The following is a 20797-nucleotide window of genomic DNA, read 5'->3' as shown; positions in this document are numbered from 1 at the left end:
TAAATGAAAAAGAAATGAAGGAAACAATAGCAAAAATCAATGAAACTAAAAGCTGGTTCTTCGAGAAGATAAACAAAATTGATAAACCATTAGCCAGACTCATCAAGAGAAAAAGGGAGAAGACTCAAATCAATAGAATTAGAAATGAAAAAGGAGAAGTAACCACTGACACTGCAGAAATACAAACGATCATGAGAGATTACTACAAGCAACTCTATGCCAATAAAATGGACAACTTGGAAGAAATGGACAGATTCTTAGAAATGCACAACCTACCGAGACTGAACCAGGAAGAAATAGAAAATATGAACAGACCAATCACAAGCACTGAAATTGAAACTGTGATTAAAAATCTTCCAACAAACAAAAGCCCAGGACCAGATGGCTTCACTGGCGAATTCTATCAAGCACTTAGAGAAGAGCTAACACCTATCCTTCTCAAACTCTTCCAAAATATTGCAGAGGGAGGAACACTCCCCAACTCATTCTACAAGGCCACCATCACCCTGACACCAAAACCAGACAAAGATGTCACAAAGAAAGAAAACTACAGGCCAATATCACTGATGAACATAGATGCAAAAATCCTCAACAAAATACTAGCAAACAGAATCCAACAGCACATTAAAAGGATTATACACCATGATCAAGTGGGGTTTATTCCAGGAATGCAAGGATTCTTCAATATACACAAATCAATCAACGTGATACATCATATTAACAAATTGAAGGAGAAAAACCATATGATCATCTCAATAGATGCAGAGAAAGCTTTCGACAAAATTTAACACCCATTTATGATAAAAGCCCTGCAGAAAGTAGGCATAGAGGGAACTTTTCTCAACATAATAAAGGCCATATATGACAAACCCACAGCCAACATTGTCCTCAATGGTGAAAAACTGAAACCATTTCCACTAAGATCAGGAACAAGACAAGGTTGCCCACTCTCACCACTATTATTCAACATAGTTTTGGAAGTGTTAGCCACAGCAATCAGAGAAGACAAAGAAATAAAAGGAATCCAAATCGGAAAAGAAGAAGTAAAGCTGTCACTGTTTGCAGATGACATGATACTATACATAGAGAATCCTAAAACTGCCACCAGAAAACTACTAGAGCTAATCAATGAATTTGGTAAAGTAGCAGGATACAAAATTAATGCACAGAAATCTCTTGCATTCCTATATACTAATGATGAAAACTCTGAAAGTGAAATTAAGAAAACACTCCCGTTTACCACTGCAACAAAAAGAATAAAATATCTAGGAATAAACCTACCTAAGGAGACAAAAGACCTGTATGCAGAAAATTATAGGACACTGATGAAAGAAATTAAAGATGATACAAATAGATGGAGAGATATACCATGTTCTTGGATTGGAAGAATCAACATTGTGAAAATGACTATACTACCCAAAGCAATCTACAGATTCAATGCAATCCCTATCAAACTACCACTGGCATTTTTCACAGAACTAGAACAAAAAATTTCACAATTTGTATGGAGACACAAAAGACCCCAAATAGCCAAAGCAATCTTGAGAACGAAAAATGGAGCTGGAGGACTCAGGCTCCCTGACTTCAGACTATATTACAAAGCTACAGTAATCAAGACAGTTTGGTACTGGCACAAAAACAGAAATATAGATCAATGGAACAGGATAGAAAGCCCAGAGATAAACCCACGCACATATGGTCACCTTATCTTTGATAAAGGAGGCAAGCATATACAGTGGAGAAAAGACAGCCTCTTCAATAAGTGGTGCTGGGAAAATTGGACAGGAACATGTAAAAGTATGAAATTAGAACACTCCCTGACACCATACACAAAAATAAACTCAAAATGGATTAAAGACCTAAGTGTAAAGCCAGACACTATCAAACTCTTAGAGGAAAACATAGGCCGAACACTCTATGACATAAATCGCAGCAAGATCCTTTTTGACCCAGCTCCTAGAGAAATGGAAATAAAAACACAAATAAACAAATGGGACCTAATGAAACTTAAAAGCTTTTGCACAGCAAAGGAAACCATAAGCAAGACCAAAAGACAACCCTCAGAATGGGAGAAAATATTTGCAAATGAAGCAACTGACAAAGGATTAATCTCCAAGATTTACAAGCAGCTCATGCAGCTCAATAACAAAAAAACAAACAACCCAATCCAAAAATGGGCAGAAGACCTAAATAGACATTTCTCCAAAGAAGATATACAGATGGCCAACAGACACATGAAAGAATGCTCAACATCCTTAATCATTAGAGAAATGCAAATCAAAACTACAGTGAGGTATCATCTCACACCGGTCAGAAAGACCATCATCAAAAAATCTAGAAACAATAAATGCTGGAGAGGGTGTGGAGGAAAGGGAACCCTCTTGCACTGTTGGTGGGAATGTAGATTGATACAGCCACTATGGAGAACAGTATGGAGGTTCCTTAAAAAACTAAAAATAGAACTACCATACGACCCAGCAATCCCACTACTGGGCATATACCCTGAGAAAACCATAATTCAAAAAGAGTCATGTAGCAAAATGTTCATTGCAGCTCTATTTACAATAGCCAGGACATGGAAGCAACCTAAGTGTCCATCATCGGATGAATGGATAAAGAAGATGTGGCACATATATACAATGGAATATTACTCAGCCATAAAAAGAAATGAAATGGAGGTATTTGTAATGAGGTGGATGGAGTTAGAGTCTGTCATGCAGAGTGAAGTAAGTCAGAAAGAGAAAAACAAATACAGTATGCTAACACATATATATGGAATCTAAGGAAAAAAAAAAAAAAGGTCATGAAGAACCTAGTGGCAAGATGGGAATAAAGACACAGACCTACTAAAGAATGGACTTGGGGATATGGGGAGGGGGAGGAGTGAGATGTGACAGGGTGAGAGAGTGTCATGGACATATATACACTACCAAATGTAAAATAGATAGCTAGTGGGAAGCAGCCACATAGCACGGAGATCAGCTCGGTGCTTTGTGACCACCTAGAGGGGTGGGATAGGGAGGGTGGGAGGGAGGGAGCTGCAAGAGGGAAGAGATATGGGAACATATGTATATGTATAACTGATTCACTTTGTTATAAAGCAGAAACTAACACACCATTGTAAAGCAATTATACTTCAATAAAGATGTTATAAAAAATAAAAATAAAAATAAAAAAGAAATCTAAAAAAAAAAAAAAAAGCTTTATTACAGTACTTCCAGGGATTTCCCATCTATGACTAGAGTAGTAACAAACTCTTCACTAAAGATATACACAACAAAAACAATCTACTTCCACAAACTTAACCTTGACTATTCCCCTCCCCTCCTCTCCTGTCACACGGAAGTATTATCTTTTTTCCAGTGATATCCTACGATTTCCTACTTCAGGGCTTATAAAGTGTCCTCTACCTCCACATAATCTCCACCTATCGTTACTCCAAGGCCTATCACAAATGCCATGCCTATCATGTAGTCTTTCCAGAGCTCCCTAAGTGATCTGACATCTCATTGCTGAATTCTCAAACCTTTCTCTTACTCTGCCTTGACTACAGCCAATTGTATATCATATGATACTATAAGTAATCAAATAGCTAAGAATCATTTTGGTAAAATGGAAATTTTACCAAAACTTCAAGATGTAATTTACCTAAAATTTTTGAGACATAGAAGATGTTTCATGATACTTACAATACATTCTGGCAATCTCCCGGTCAAAATGTCCTCTACTCTGATTGAAACATCTTCCACTACTATCCCACTTCTGGCATGTTTGACGCTAATCTTGAAGCTGGTAATTTTGCCATTTGGTTGCCGAGGTAAATACCAAATCAGGCTTACTGCTGAATAGTTAAAGGCTTCGACTGTGAGATTCACCACTTTTCCTGGAGCTGGGGAAGTGAGAGGGATTGAAGGAGAGGAAAAACATTGTTATAAAACTTAGAATGGCATTTATATAACTTTGGGATGTTACATTTCCCATGTTATATGAAATTAAATGTATAATACATTGTATAAAATCTACTTGGGTAATACTTTTTGAAATATATACTTGGGTATACTTTTTGAATTGACTTTTGCCTAAAATAAAGAACTGGAAATTGGGCCCATAGAGTTGTGTTTAAGAGGCACATAAGATTTAGTTCAGGATTATTTGGCCAATACATCCATCAATAAACTATTTCAAATAAGTCTGAAAAAATATTCAGTCAATAGTTGTTTGTGGTTATAGAAATTTGAATAATGAATATCTTACTTTCTGAAATACTTTGGAATTACATAAATTCCTTAGATAATGAAGAAGTGGCAAATTCAAACAATTATACAACCATGTGCACCAAAAAGCACATTTCTAGAATGTATGTAAATATTTAGTGTCTAATATAAAATGGATACCACCCAATTGATTGTGGTTATTATATTTTGACTTTCATATACCCTCAAAATCAACTTTCATCAGAATTCATGATACTTTGTTATTAATTATTAATAATCTGCATAATAATAAGCTATATACTATCTTAGTTGGAATGAGATAAACATGAGGCCAGAGTGAAGAAAAATGATACTTATTAATTCAAGGTTAATTATGCAAAATTGACCAAGTAGAGTAAATAATCAAGGTCCTTTAGAATACAGAACAACCATGACAAGTCACTATTGAAAGAAATAAAAACAAAACAAGATGTTTGGGGTAAAACAATATAAATGATAGTAGAAGTGCCTAGTATTGAGAAATCAAATAACCAGAGTTTAGGTATACATTGTAGAGAAGAATACCAAAATGTGATTTGTAAATGAAAGCCATATAAAGTATATAAGAAAGTTAGGTCCTGGGCAGGAGAGCTGTATGTGAATGGGTAAGAGAGCTGTATGTGAATTATATGAGTTAAACAGAAATTAAGAAACTTAACAACAGCTGCATTTTAATTGAAAAAAGTAAAATACAACAATTTGGGAAGATGATTAATCATTAATAATGGATGTCATAATGGATAGAAATTTTTTTCTTCAAGAGAAACTGATCAATGGAATTAAAGCTTAAGAAGGACAATGACAATATGAAAACTCTCTGATACTAAAGATTTAGCACCAAAATTTCTTTTGAGTGGATAAAATATAATAAAGCAAAAAGTTTGTTAAATACGTGATGCTATGGAATTACAAGAATCAAAGCTTTTATCATTAATCTTAATCATTGTTTTAAATTCCTTATTTATCTAAAGTATGCAAATTTTATAAGAATGCCTGAAATATATATATCAATAACAGACTGCATACAAGCTGGCACATTTCCAAATCGGCCTTAACAACAATCATGAGGAACTGCCCAAGTGTAGAGAAATTTGAATTTACAAGGTAACCAAACCTTTATTATATACCAAAACATGATTTCAAAATATCTTTTAAAGTACACAAAATATCTTAGATAAAAATTAATTAAATCTGTTAAACAACATTTAGTGAAAAAGAGGTTATTTTTATTAACTTAAAATTACACTATTTTTGCCTCAGTAAAATCTGTATGTTTTCCTTTTGTGACTTCGTGGTGTCTGAAGACTAATTCTGGCTCTTTTCTGTAGCTGACAGGTCTTCCCCTACTTTAAATATTCTAGTTTCTACTTCTGGATTTTTAGGTACCGAAATCCCATCATCTTTTGATTTTTGTAGTGAATTTATCCATCTTGGTCCAAGTAAAGATCTGACACTAAAGCACCAAAAAATTCTGTTTATAAATCACTTCACCTTTCAGATAAGTCTTCCACACACTTTGAGGGCATAGCTAAACAAGTGACTTGCGTAAATATATAAGTATGTGAAACTAATTAAAACTTTTTGAAGTGTATACTATACAAAACATACATTTTCTTGAGCCAGAAAAAAAAAAAACCCTTTCTAAATCAAATATAGACACTTCTAAAAGAATCTTCTACATTTCTAAGAATCCATCAAGTTAAAAATGAAGGTACAAGAGATATTTCTAATATTTTAAAGCTAAAATTCTACATTTGTCTGAAACAATGCTGTGTGAGAAGTAAGAAAGTTGAGATTTTTGTGCTTGTGGATGTGATATCAGCTCAGTATGGTATAATGGGTTAACTTTATACTTTAGGAGTATTTTTATTCATGGAGAAAGAAATTATTTCTGATTTAATAATAATAAATGCAATTTATTTATTCCACAGAAATTTTCCTTAAATTTAGTTCTGTGTAGCATAAATAATAAAAAGGAGTCCTTGGGGGAAAACTTGGACATAACTGATCTAACTAAATTTAGGTTTATATTTTTACCACTTAACATTTTTTTTAAAAAAAAGATAAGGCAAGACTGATTATGTGATTATGTAATTTCCCCAAGAAAACACAGCAAGTCAGAAACAGAGTGAAACTTCTGTTCCGGTATTATTTTCACGCCATCCTAGAGTGTTAGTCTGTCCCAATCATAATTTGCCAAGAGAGCAAATAACTCCAGAAATTATGTCAGTTAGTAGAGTATAAAATATATAAAGTTCAAAATACTGTCAAGTTGAAATCATAATCTGCATGTACCAGGCTTTATCAGAAGCTGTATCAAGATGAGAGTTTTAAAAAAAGAACAAACTATTTGGTAAGTCATTAAAAAATTATTCCAGTTATTTTCCCTGAAGCTAAAAACATAAGTAATAAATTTTTCTTTTATATCCTAGTGAACATTTAATTTAAAATAATAATTTTCTCAATTTTTAGTTGTGCTAATAATCTGAATGTCAGTAGGGTCAATATCAATAGGAAAAAGACCTCATGAATCATTAATTTCTAATTTTAAATAAACTCTAGAATTTTCTCTTAATTCTTTCTATGGCATAGAGCATGTATTCACATGCTTCTCTTGATGGCGTCTCAAATAAAAACTGGGCCATAAAGCTTGGCACATGTTTCTTTTAACACTATAATTGCATAATCCCCTCTAGATATACAGGGCCCATTTCAATGTATCCCTTTGGCAGTGAACCACTGGATATTTTTATCTTTATCTGTATCTTTATACAGAACATTTATAGTTGCACAAAATTACAGAAATTGTTTTTATAGCACTTCTCACCAATCTAGTATATTACTTAGTAATTCATTTATTTATCTTAGCCCACTAGAATATAAGCTCCACAGAAAAGATTTGCTATTGATTGGAGATGCCATTCTTTGTGCCATTTTTCTATTTATTGGTTCTGACTGTTTGCTATTATAAACAGCTGAATTACTAAATAAATAAAATTACCTCCATTCCAAAACAACTTATTTTTATCACAAAGCTTATGTTCTACTAGGCTAATACATACAATAAAAAGTAGGCAAGTAAATGTGTTACATGTCAGGCTTGTCCAATGGAGAAAAATAAATCTGTTGGAAATAAAGATGGACAGAAGGAAATAGGGGCTATTTTAGAAGGTGTAGTCAGGAAAAGTAAAGTGAGATCTGGATCAACTGGGGAGAGAGTTCTACAGATATTTAGTGAAAGAGTATTCCAGGCAGAGGGAATAGCAAGAGAAAAGACCCTAAGATGGAAGATCAGTATGGCTGGAGTAGACAGAGGGAGAGGAGAAAGGTAAGAGATGAAGTCAGAGGGGAAAGGGCATACAGAGCACTGTAGCTCATGGGAAGGACTTAGGTTCTTGCTCTGAATAAGACAGGAGCCATCTTAGGAGGAGAGAAGTAACATAGTCTAGCTTCTGTTTCAAAAGATTATGTGGCTCTTGTCGGTAGAGTAAACTATAGGCAGGTAAGCTGGAAACAGGAAAACCAGTGAGGAGACTTTCGATTGTTCAGGGGAGAAATGATAATGGATTACATAGGATGATTAACAATAGAGGTGAGATTCAGGATATATTTTGATATAATGTTGGCAGGGTTTGTTGATAGATTAGAGTGTACTATGAGAGAGACGAATCAGGATGATATCACATTTTTCCTCTCAGCCATTGGGAGAATGGAGGTAGCTTAAGTTGGTTTGGTAATGATTGCATGTTATGGAATAATATGATAACCATTATAATCTGTATTTCCAAAAGTCTAATGTCATAATAATACTTATGATTTGATGTTAAGAGGAAAAGGCAGGCTATAAACTTACATAAATGGCACAAGCCTACTTTTACTAATATATAGTCACAAAGACATATATTCATAGGAAAAAAAAGATCAGCCAGAAATGGACCAAAAGGGTAACAGCATTTTTTATATAACAGGGCCATGGATAACTTTTATTTAGGGTTTTTTTAATTTCTGCTTTTTTCAAAGTTTTCTAAGATAACACTTAGTGTTTTTATAATCAGAAAGAACAATATACATTTTAATGAGTGAATTTACTATCCAAGAAGACTCTAAAAGTAATTGAATGGCCATGCTGTTGAAAATTTTATGCATTTTAGTGCCGGATTTTGTTTATATCCCTATTTATTTTCAATGACAAAAACTCATAATGAAGTTAATTCAGAATAAATGATTTAGGAAAATTACCACTTTCTGCAGTTTGGAAGAGAAATGGGTCACTAAACACTCCAATGCCAGCACTGTTTTCAGCAGCAACCTAGAATAGACCAAAAGAATTACATTCAAGCTTTATACTCTCTAATTAAACAGAATCTGAAATAATAAAACTTTGATTTGTCCAGAAGATAAATGATAAAGATCTGACTGTCAGTAGGTTCAATATCAATAAGAAAAATAAATCATATAAATACACATAAAAATGAAAAGAGATTATAAAATTTGTTCAAGTTTTAAAAGCCCAGATAGGCAATGAGGCCAAGACTCAGATGATCATTCTTCAGTCACTTGCTGCAAAGGCTTGACCTGGTGGGATAAAGCTCCTTCACTTTTAAAATGAATGAATATTTTAATACTAACTATTTACAAAATAATTACCTTGATTTCATATGTTGTTCCAGGATTAAGATTAGTAAGAAGAACTTCCAGACTGTCTGGCTTTGCTCTAACTTGTGTATACGCTGCTTGCATCCATGGACAAACTTCCTTATATTTTACAATGTAAGATATAATCCTTCCATTCGGATTAGGTGGTGTATTCCAAGACAGAAGAATCCCAGCAGATCCGACTCTTTCCCCTGCTAGGAAGACTGGAGGCCCTGGTTCTATTTTTTTTTGAAAAAATTCATGTTGTTATAAGATCAAACAACTATTGTATTTTCACAATCATATGTAAGAAAAATATCTACAAATTGTAGACTTCTGAAGTTCCCAAAGACTAACGGTCTCCTAAGTGTAAGTTTATCCTTCCTAGAGCTTTGCTACCACAAGAAAAAAAAAAGATTAAATGCTTTGGGGAATACCAAAAATAGTCTTTTATAAGAATGTAAAAAACGGAATGCTACTAAGTACTACAAGCCAAATATACTTTTAATGCCAAATCATTTTTTAAAAAAATTTACTTGATGCAAGGCTTATACACAAAGACTAAGAAAACAGGAACCAGTCTTACAAACTGAATAACTCTTTCAGAGCAACTATAGTGAGTTTATTTTCATGGCTTTGTATTATTTAAATGTTACCATTAACAGTGTTTCTGATCCATTTCACAAACAAGTATAGAAAGATTATCTTTGCTCTTTGAAAGTAATGGAAGATAACCAGTAGAACGCAGGTTCTAAACAGATCACTTCCTTAAGCTTCCATTTTGCTTTAATTACTAAACTGTCCTCATGCATACAGTGCACATATCGCCAATGTAAATATTTCCATCCAACAGATTTATAATGGTTCCAAATACTTTGTAAAAAAAAAAAAAAAAGGAAAACATATACTTACTTGTCACATTCGTTGTCACTGTTCTACTAACAGGTAAGCTGTATGTTGTAGCAGAAATGGAAGAGATGGTTACATCATACCGCGTACCAGGAACAGCATTAGAAACATCACCCTGGAACACCAAAAGCAAGTGATTGTGTTAAAATTCTGAAAAGCAAGAAAGTTAAAACCATAAATCTATCACAATCAATAAAATAAAGTAACACTTCACTACATAACTCTGCACTATTTAAGATATCACAATGTTTCTTATCACTGTAAAATATAAATTTGTTATATCACATAACTATTTACCAAATAACAGATAACAAAAACTTAACAAAACATACTGCATTATCAAAGACTAAATCAGTATTTCTATCTATCCTAGTTCATTGTCACAAGAAACAACTATTTAAGAGTCTTAAGAAAATTACAGTCCATTGCTTAGCCCTGGTATTTAAGGGTGTGTACAAAATACCTGTGTCTCTGAAGTTCCAATAAAAAGTAAAAGAAAAATCATAAGAAAATCCATCATTATTACATTTTTCAGGCAGTGGAATCACATTGATGGCTCTAGAGAGAAATGTTGCCTGCATTAATGATTTAAAGACAGATCCTCCTGGCAAGTGCACAGTTAATAAGCGTGGATTACTCAATAGCTCTGCCCTTTCATTGTTAAACTATTCATGAACCCTTGGATCGGTGGCTGTAGGTTCAGGGTAGACTTAAAAAAAGAGACACAGACGTTACTAAGGTAACAGTCCACCAATGCTGAAACTTAAACTCATCAATTCGGCATCCGTGTTTTTGTCTTCATCTTATGCTTTTAAAAAGTCTCAAAGGAGTAAGTTTTCATGGTGGATGAGTTTCATAAAGAACTTTCCTATTTGGACCAAATATACATACAAGTTAGTTTGGCAAGTACGATAATGAAAACTATACCTGATATTCTCCACCTCCAAGATCTTTGATAGTAACAAAGCCACTGTCAGGAACAAGATCCACGTGAAACCCGTCCACATGGCCAGAAGGTAGGCTCCAGTGCAGAGAAAAGGAATGTGCAGAAATATTGAAGGCTTTAAGTTTCTCAGGTTTTTCCGGTTCTGATATTGAAAAACAGAGGTTTAAAATAGTTATTCTCCTAAACCTTCAAAGAAAAAAGGAAAATCAATAGTCTAAGGGCCAGGTTTCAAAATAACCAAATTGTCAGAAAGTATCAGATCCTTTAGATTATCTCTAGCTCTATGTAGGTGTTAGGCATGTATATCTTTAAAAATACCTAGTTTCTAAGCTTAATTATCAAAAGTGATACATCAATTCATGTATCTATTTCTGGGATATTCCTTACCTACTGAAACCTTTTGGTTGACCAGACTGTTTTTTTTAAAGCTTATGCTCTAATTGAAAAACTGAATCATTTTAAAGATAAGTACAAACTACTATCCAATTACCTGGATATTTATCAAACAGAAATAAATATCCAAAAAATATCAAAATCTGCCAAAATTTCATATTGGAAATGGAAAAAAGATAGTTTTTAAAGTAGTAAGTGTCCTAGCCATTTCAACCATATTTTTTCTACCTTTGCTTCCACTGTTTCCAAAGTTTTGTTTATGCTGCCTGTACCTGCTTGAAGGGCGTTTTCTATGTAAAGTTCTTTGGATTGATTGCCAATGAGTCAGATTCGCACTCTTCTTTAGTGCAGATTCCAAACAATATACAGGGAGGGAGAGAGATTATGAAGCCAAGCATGCAAAAAACATCCTGATACAGATCCAATCTAACACTATTTCCAAAATAAAGTAGTCTGGAATTAGTCACTGAACTCCATTTATCATTTTAAACACTCCCACCCCCCGACACCAGAGATGATTTGGAAATTGATATATTAAAAAAAAATAAAGTGTACATTTCCTAACAAAACTGATAGGGCACATTGCATAAAATAGATATCTTAACAGGTCAGTTTCCTAGTATTTTTTGGGGGGGATATACTTTTAGAATGGTTTTCCTTATCTCCTTTGAAAAATTCCTTTAATGCTTATAATACAACTGTCTCCCTAGTGGCCAAAGCTAATATTGATCAATTAATTTTCACATGACATCCTCAAAGAGACATTCTCTTGGCATCATCTCCAAGTTGTCCATGCAGTGAGCACTACACTTTTATAATACCTCTTTAGAAATGCTGCAAACCTAAGGCGAAAGATCAGAGAAATACCCCGTTTGTGATGGGTAGAATTTCTTTGTTGTACATAGCTGCTGGCATTTTTCCTGGATAATTCTGCACACAGACCTATGTCTTCTGTATTTTCAGGCTTGAGAAAAAAGAGCTTGATTCTCCTCGCCAGCCCACTTTAAAATGCACAAAAGTCTAACATGACAGAAGTCCGACCACTACTCACACTTACTGGTTTATGTAAGGGCTGATACTATTTCTTCAAGAGTCCTAAAAGGTAACTAACATTTATGACGTCTTAGGCAAGGAACTAGAAAAAGAGCTGGGATGAGACTTTGGAAGAAAAATGAAGACAGAAGTGAAGGGCTGTTTACTGAGATGGTGGTGAGATAGGATGTAGTTTCCTAGACTGTGGCTTAAGATGACACACTGAAGAACCCTTGGCCAAGGATGAAGTGTGTCTCACCAAGAGGAGGAAGAATATATTTGTCTGGAAATTTGCCAATCTGATAAAAAGGGAAGGCCTGGAAACTTCAGGACAGTTTGGTAAAGACCTTTCAAAGCAGAGTGAATAGAAGCCCTGGAAATGGACAGAATTTAAAGTGACTGAGAAAACCAGCCTGGGTTGTGGGATCATTTAAGGAAAAAAAAAGCCATGAAGAACCTAGTGGCAAGAAGGGAATAAAGACACAGACCTACTAGAGAATGGACTTGAGGATATGGGGAGGGGGTGGGGTGAGATGTGACAGGGTGAGAGAGTGTCATGGACATATATACACTACCAAATGTAAAATAGATAGCTAGTGGGAAGCAGCCACATAGCACGGAGATCAGCTCGGTGTTTTGTGACCACCTAGAGGGGTGGGATGGGGAGGGTGGGAGGGAGGGAGATGCAAGAGGGAAGAGATATGGGAACATATTGTATATGTATAACTGATTAACTTTGTTATAAAGCAGAAGCTAACACACCATTGTAAGGCAATTATACTTCAATAAAGATGTTTAAAAAAAAAAAAAAAGAAAGAAGAACAGTCTGATGATAATGTAGGCCACAATAAACATTTTAGATTTTTTTCCCCTAAATGCAATGGAAAACATTGAAAAATTTTAAGCAGAAAAACAATCTGACTTTTTTTTTAATTTTAAAAGATTACTCTAGAATATGGGCTATGAATTGGACAGAAGCAAAAGTGGCAGCACGAGGCCAATTAGTAGGATATTGCGGTAGTCTGAGCAGAGAGGAGGGAGGCTTGCCCTCAGGAAAAGGTAGTAGAGATGAAGTAATGCTTAAGACCTTGTGAAAGAGTGTAGCTTCCTGAATATGAACTGGAAGATTCAATTAACTGAAACAGATTCCATAATAAGTACATGATTTGCACTCCATGGAATTTAATCTCTCAAAAGGTAGGAAAATATGAAGCAAAAATATCACTCTCAATCTAATTGTTACTAACCAACAAAAATCAGATCATGAGGTGGATTTTGAGTTCCAAAAGAAAAAATATCACATAATGTTCAATTTAATTAGGGCTAGCAAGAGGAATTCTAGGCCTAGTCAGTTTTTTTAGACCAGAATTTTCCAAAAATTAATCCTTAGTACCCTAAATCCCTAGAATTGAATAGATGTCCTGTGATCAAACCATTTTGTTAAATAATTCCTTTTCTAAGTTAAACATCTTCTTTTATTGCAGGGTAACTCAGAGCCCTAAATAGGCTCAAGTATGAGTCTTGTGATTCATACTTAAGCAACACTGATAAAAATACAATGTAAGCCACATTAAACAAGTAAAAAGAAACATGTAAAATTAATTTAATATATTTTATCTAACACAACATATCAAAAACATCATTTCACACATAATCAATATGAAATTATTAATGAGATAATAATATCACTTTTTTTTCATACTAAGTCTTTGAAATGCCATGTGTCTTTGGCACTTAGAGCACATCTGAATTTGGACTAGTCCTGTTTCAAGGCTCAACAGTCACGTGTTGCTAATCACTGTCTACTGGACAGTGCAGCTCTAAAGCATCTCTCAACTTTTCTTCTTGGCATTTCAGTGAATGTACTTCAACTGCATTTCGAGAAACTGAGAAAAAAAATGGAAGCATGATCCTATGATGTCTATACAGGAAAAGAGCTCAAAAGAGTTAAAAGGACCTCACATACAAAGTTCTGATACAAACTATGGTGGATTAACCTTTGAGACAGAGAGTAAGAAGAGATTCAAAATGGAAAAGCAAGCTTCTTAGGGAGTTCCTCAGTAGATTCTGATTCTTAAAAGAGTGTGTACAAAATGAGACCAAAATGTTACATCCTTCAGAATACCCACAAAAGAGTCAAACAAACCTATCAGAACAGTATCAAGGAAACAAAGCCTACAATGGACAGATATTTTAAAATAAAATGTGAAGACTTAGAAGTCCCATCACCATTATTATTAACTTTTATTTATAATTCATATGTACCAACACTGTATATGATATGCTTTCAATATCATGTTTAAGACTTTTCATGATTTATCACAAGTTGGGCATAATATATGTTCTGACCGAGGAGATACCAGACATGTAGAATATTAAGAAGTAACTCATATCAAGTTTATGATACACTATGCACTGCACTAAGCTTTTTCACTCATTGTTTTATGTAACAGCTGTAACAAATCATAAGGAGACACTATGATTATTGTCATTTAAAAATGAGAAAACTGGGGCTTCCCTGGTGGCGCAGTGGTTGAGAATCTGCCTGCCGGTGCAGGGGACACGGGTTCGAGCCCTGGTCTGGGAGGATCCCACGTGCCATGGAGCGACTGGGCCCGTGGGCCACAATTGCTGAGCCTGCGCGTCTGGAGCCTGTGCTCCCCAACAAGAGAGGCCGCGATGGTGGGAGGCCCGCGCACCGCGATGAAGAGTGGACCCCACTTGCCACAACTGGAGGAAGCCCTCGCACAGAAACGAAGACCCAACACAACCATAAATTAATTAATAAAAAAAAAAAAAAAAAAATGAGAAAACTGAGGAACAAAGAATTTAAGTAACTTCACCAAGGTCTCAAAGCAAATAGGTAAATAGTAGAGCCAGGATTTGGATCCAGGAGCAATAGCTTCAGAGCTCAAGGTTTAATCACCTTGATAACTTTGCGTCCCTCTAACCTTCACAAAGTGGCTTATGAATAATAGCACATCGAAAAATACTAAATGTATTAACATTTTAGAAAGGATTCAAGCATTAATAGGATGATCTATAATTTTTCTTTAAAGTCTAAGATTATTAGTTGAAGTGACCTCCAATTTAATTTTAGGGGACTCCATCCAAATATGTCCTATGTCAAGGCAACATTTATTTATCAAGTTCTTGTAGCTTCCTCACACTTTGGAAATGGGCTAGGTATAGTAAAATAAACATCTTCTAGTAAGTCAGCATCATATTAGGTGCCACAAGTGTCTAAAAAATCAATTTTTAGTAAGGCATTGGTCACAGGTCCTATAACTGGATAACTAGGTTCAAATCCTAGCTTTGCCACATAAATTAAGAATTTAGGCAAAACTCTTAACCTCTCTATTTCTCTCTGGCCTCATCAACCTGAAGATAATAATCCTCCTATCCCACACACTGTTGTGGGAATAAAATAAGTTAACACATGTAAAGTGCTTAGAAGAGTGGTTTGAACATAGCAAAATCTTAATAAATGCAAGCTATAACTAAAGCTATTGTTCATTCTGCTGTCTTTCCCTATAAATCCTGGCCATCTCTTAGTAAAACCATGCATTACTGCTATTTCATTTCTTAGCTTTAGCTCCCTCCTCATATCCACTCAGTGCTCTGCCCAGCATCGCTCCATGATCACCACTCTCTCCTTTATAAAAAGTAGGGCAGTAAAACCTCTTTCTGCTCCAGAGGTCCATCAGAAAACCTAGATTACCACCCTTTCCCATTTCCTCTTATCAGCTCACCTCCCAAATCACAGCTCTCCATTACCTACCTCTAATCTCTCAAAACCATCAGCTAAACCACACGATCCAACCAGAACATCAAGTTACTGCTATTTCATAAAGTGCTCTCTTCTTTAACTAAAATGACCATTGATATTCGATATCTTCCATGAACCTTTCCTGATATTGGCATTACCTTGCTCACTTCTTCCTCTGATCAAAATCTAAGTGAGCGAATCCTGTCACTCACACTAACCCCACTGTCTCCTTGACTTGTGCATAAGCAAAACATCTTATTTATCACATCTTTTTTCAACCTTTGTTCAGTGGACTATTTGATTTTTCTATCCAACCATACAGATCGGTGCTTACCATACATCTGTTGTGATTTTTGCCAACTTATGGCAATTTCTGGACTTCTGGGGATTTCTAGAAAAAAATTTGATTGTCACAATTAAGAGGATCCTACTGGTATCTAGTAGGTAGAGGTCAGGGATGCTGCTGAACATCCTAAAATGTACAGATCCCCACAAGATGGAATCACCCAGCCCAAAATGGCAATAGTACTGAGGTTAAGAAACCTTGCCATAGACTAAAACTTCTACAGTGAGTCCAGTTTTAATGTGTTTGATTGTATACTTTACCTACTGCAAAATCCTGAAGAAAAAGACATTCATCATTTAACGCACATGCTTTTTAAGAAATAAAGATGTGTCTTATACATTGATATATAATATAAAAATAAAGTGTAATAGAGTGTTTAAGAGCCATAAGGAATCTCAGAGATCATCGACTCTAAGTTTACTAAGTAACTTGCCCAATAGTACTCAGCTAGCAAGCGTCAAATCCAGGAGTAAAGTTGGTGTATGACTTCTAAACTCTGCTTGCTTTGCATGATCACATATATATATACCACGTTTAGGAGAACAATAGTATGTAAGACACATAGAATAATGGCCTCCCAAGATTTCCACATTCTAAACCTTGGAACCTGTGAAAATGTTACATTACAATGGCAAAAGGGACTTTGCAGATGGAATTAAGATTATGAACCTTAAAACAGGAAGAGCAACCTAGATTATCCAGGTGGATCCAATCTAATCACAAGGCCCTTAAAAGAGAAGAGAAAGAGGAGTCTGAAGTAATGGGGAAAAAAGGAAAAAGAGAGTTGAATCATGAGTGCAAGACAACCCTCCTTTGTTGTCTTTGAAGACAGAGGAAGAAGATCACAAGCCAAGGAATGAGACGTTCTCTAGAAGGGGATCAGATCTCAGCTGACAGCCAGCAAGGAAATTGTGACCTCAGTCCTACAGCCACAAGGAACAGAATTCTGCAATGACCTGAATGATCAAAGAGCCTACAGAAAGGAACACAGCCCTCCCAATATCTTGATTTTAGCCTGATGGGAACCATGTCATATCAGACTTATGACCTACAGAACTCTGACACAATCAATTTGTGTTATTTTAAGCCACAAAGCTTGTGGCAATTTGTTACACCACCAATAAGAAACTAATACAGTATGACACCCACATAACAAATGTCTATAGACTGAGTTATCATCATATGTCTGCTTTGGGTTATCTGTCAGATCCATAGCCTTAAAGATCATTTAAGAGGAATCTCATTAATTATTACTGCAATCTTGTTCTCTTTTGAAAAAATTTAAATATTAATAGGTTTCACAACTTCATTCGGATATAAAAGTGATGCTTTAAGTTATTCAGAATAGGATTTTGTTCTCTTCTCATATAAAAACAATAAAATCTTGCAATGTTGAATTGCTTACAGTTCCACAAATACACCATGTCATTTACACCTCCACAATTTTGCACAGACTGTTCCCTCTCTCTGTGAGTCCTCCTTTCCACACACCCCACATGCCCTCTAATCTGATTAGGAGACTCCTTATCCTTTTGCAGCCCCAGAGAGCCTTTTCCATCCATTCTATGAAGGTAATCATTCCCTTTTCTGTGCAACCACAATAATACTTAGATACTTCCATTGCTTCACCTATTAATTTGACTTACACTATATGTATTTCCATGCTTGTATCCTTTATTACTCTCCACACACCCTAAGAGCTTTTTCATGTGTATAGCACATAGTAGAATATCAAAGACAAAGAACAAGGTTTTAGGAGAATGGATGATCCCCAAATCAACCACCTAATTTCATTAGCTGGACCTCTCATCTGATGTGAAACTATGTATAGTATTAGCTACATTTATTGAGCACTGACTATGTGTCAGATACTATGTTATCCAATTTACATCTTACATATATTATCTCAAAAATCCTCAGAATATCCCAGTAAAATGAGTATTTTTACCCTCTGAAATATTCTATAGACTGTAAAATTTCAAATTTCAAAAAATGCATTGAAATTTTATCTTGAACAGTATAATATGCAATATAAATGTAAATTTTTTAAATATCAAAAAGAATTTGTATACCTGCAACAACTCTGATAAATGTGCCAGATCCTTCAACACTGCCGCTCACTCTATGTACTGTGATGTTATATGTTCTACCAGGAGTCAGATCTGTAACTGTGTGCTCAGTCATCATTTCCCAAATAAGATATTCTTTTGCAAATGTTCTGTTTGATATATAAATCTTATAATGAGTGAAGTTAGTCTCTGTTGGATTCCACATTAAATTTGCAGAAGAAGTATTCACAGCTTTCAACGTTAAGCCACATATCCTGGATGGTTCTATTGAAAAAGTAAATATATGTAAATAAAAACTGCACACATATATGTAAAAATAAAGCAAACATAAATAGTATAATTTAAACATCTACATAATAATCCTTGAATTTATTCATGTACAATATAATGTCTTACATGTTCAGCTCTGCAAATAGAGAAATAGGCTATTATATATACAAGAGTTTTATTTTAAGTGACACATTAACATCCTCCCTAGTTCCCAAATATCTTTCCTTAATCAATCATTAATCACTTCCAATAGTCATTCCTTTAGAATTGTGCCTCCTGAGTGCTTGTAACCAGAAGTATCCTTATATGATACGTTATAGGTTCATTAGCTACCACCTAGCAGATAGCTAGATGTTGGTTGAAGATGAAACAGAATAAGTTAGAGAGGGTGTGAGGGCCAGAAGTAAGGACATTTTCAAATGTGGTTCTTTCAGCTACATCAAAGTATTCAGCATGCCTATATCCCTGCATTTTTAATCCATTCATCAGGTGAAGTAATATTGTTTCTTGCATTATCATTTGGTCTCCACCAAGAGGGGATCCTGTAAACATCATAAACTTTCACAAGACTTGTTGGTGACAAATACTATTACTCCACCCCACTCCAAAACATTATGAAACTGATTTACAATGAATTTACAACCATCAGGGAAGAAAAACTAGAAGTTCTCTGCTTATCAAACCCCCACCCCAACAGAAAATGAATTGCATTTATATCATTATGACATGGTATATATAATGTGTGTATATGTATACATATATTCCATATGTGATATACATGATATGTATGTACATACATATATATACATGTTTGCTTCAGATTAGAAAAAAAAACTCTATGTAGTTCCCAATACATTTAGACAAAGACTTTTTTAAGTTCACATATATCTTGAGAGTTCTCTTAATCATATTATGATCATCATCATTCCTTAATTATCAAGCTTTATGTTTAAAAATAGCTTTAATTATGCTGGGCCAAAATACTTTCAGTTCTTATAAAACTATAAAGCAAAAATTTTATTTATGATATTTCCTTACTTGTAGCCACTTTTTTCATTACAGATATGCTGTAATCTTTGCCTCTAACTGTCTTCACGTGGAACAGGTATTCCATACCCGGAGTCAAATTATTTACTTTGGCTTTGTTGCTATGAACGATTACTTTAAATAGTTTTTCCTTTCTAGATGTCATACAATAGGATATCTAGAGAAAGAGAGAGAGTAATGCATGTTTTTCATGATTTAAAAATGATTTATTTGTCATGAACTCGATACCAGTCACATCACATAAATTAATACTGCAAGGCAGAATTTGTGATCTGTCCTATCTTCACCAAGAAGTAATTTGGAGCTAGTTGAGGCTGAATAACTTAGTGAAGTTCACATAGTAATAAGTACAGTGGACTAACATAGTTCACATACTAAAAGACCAATGGTCTCCAAGTATTTCCAAATTTCATATATTTATGTATATATACACATGATTTATTTGTACATATGCATAATATAATAGATATGAATGGGACTTTACCTGTTGGTCACCTGAAAACAAAAACTGTTTTGTAAAATTTCAGGCATGCCCACTCCCCCAACTCCATATAAGCAGAAGACTAGAGGAAGTGAAAGCAGATATCACTGAAGTTCCCAGACTCTGACCTTGTGGAGAACACCAAGGCTTTCTCCTGGCTGCCTAAGCGATTGGAAAGAGGGTGCTTCTGCCCATAAACTGCACTCCAGCTAAATGAGGAAGGCCCCACGTGCATCACTATCATAAACGGAGGGGCCTGCTGGGGAGAATGACACATTCCAGGTGGAAGCAGACTTTTGGCTCATGTATCTGGTTGATCAGAGAAAAAGGAAATTGGGGAGAGCTGAGGAGCATTCTGCATACCCACCTTTGCCCTGACAAAGATGCCACAGTCTCCCATGGGTCAAGTATGACCAGAGAGAGTGATCAGGCTTGAACCATCTTACCAGTGCCCCACCCAAGAAGGCTGGCCCTCGTGCAAACACACCCAAGCAGCAAAAAGTAGTGGGATACAATGCCAGTGGAAAGAGCCGAGAGTAATTGGAAAAGACTGAGCTAGAGCTGGTCTGTCATTTCAAGGGTAGTGGGATAACCCCAAGCCCCTCCAGAGAACTCACATATATGCTTCAGGAGAGAGCCAGTATTTG

General features: G+C 35.0%; 1 protein-coding gene across 1 annotated transcript in view; it reads right to left on the bottom strand.

Annotated features, from left to right (window-relative positions):
• The window catches only part of PTPRQ (protein tyrosine phosphatase receptor type Q), a 289628-nt gene that overhangs the window by 205665 nt on the left and 63166 nt on the right, over positions 1–20797 (bottom strand). Inside the window, exons 17-23 of the mRNA XM_082350721.1 lie at positions 19661–19826; positions 18356–18616; positions 10725–10885; positions 9801–9912; positions 8901–9127; positions 8493–8562; positions 3690–3889 (exon numbers count right to left, since the gene is read on the bottom strand). Coding sequence (XP_082206847.1) covers positions 3690–3889; positions 8493–8562; positions 8901–9127; positions 9801–9912; positions 10725–10885; positions 18356–18616; positions 19661–19826 — 1197 coding nt within the window. The remainder of the gene's footprint in view (positions 1–3689; positions 3890–8492; positions 8563–8900; positions 9128–9800; positions 9913–10724; positions 10886–18355; positions 18617–19660; positions 19827–20797) is intronic.

Source organism: Balaenoptera borealis (assembly GCF_965194805.1).
Source record: "Balaenoptera borealis genome assembly, chromosome: 13".
NCBI lineage: Eukaryota > Metazoa > Chordata > Mammalia > Artiodactyla > Balaenopteridae > Balaenoptera > Balaenoptera borealis.
This window is presented reverse-complemented; position numbering and strand designations above follow the sequence as displayed.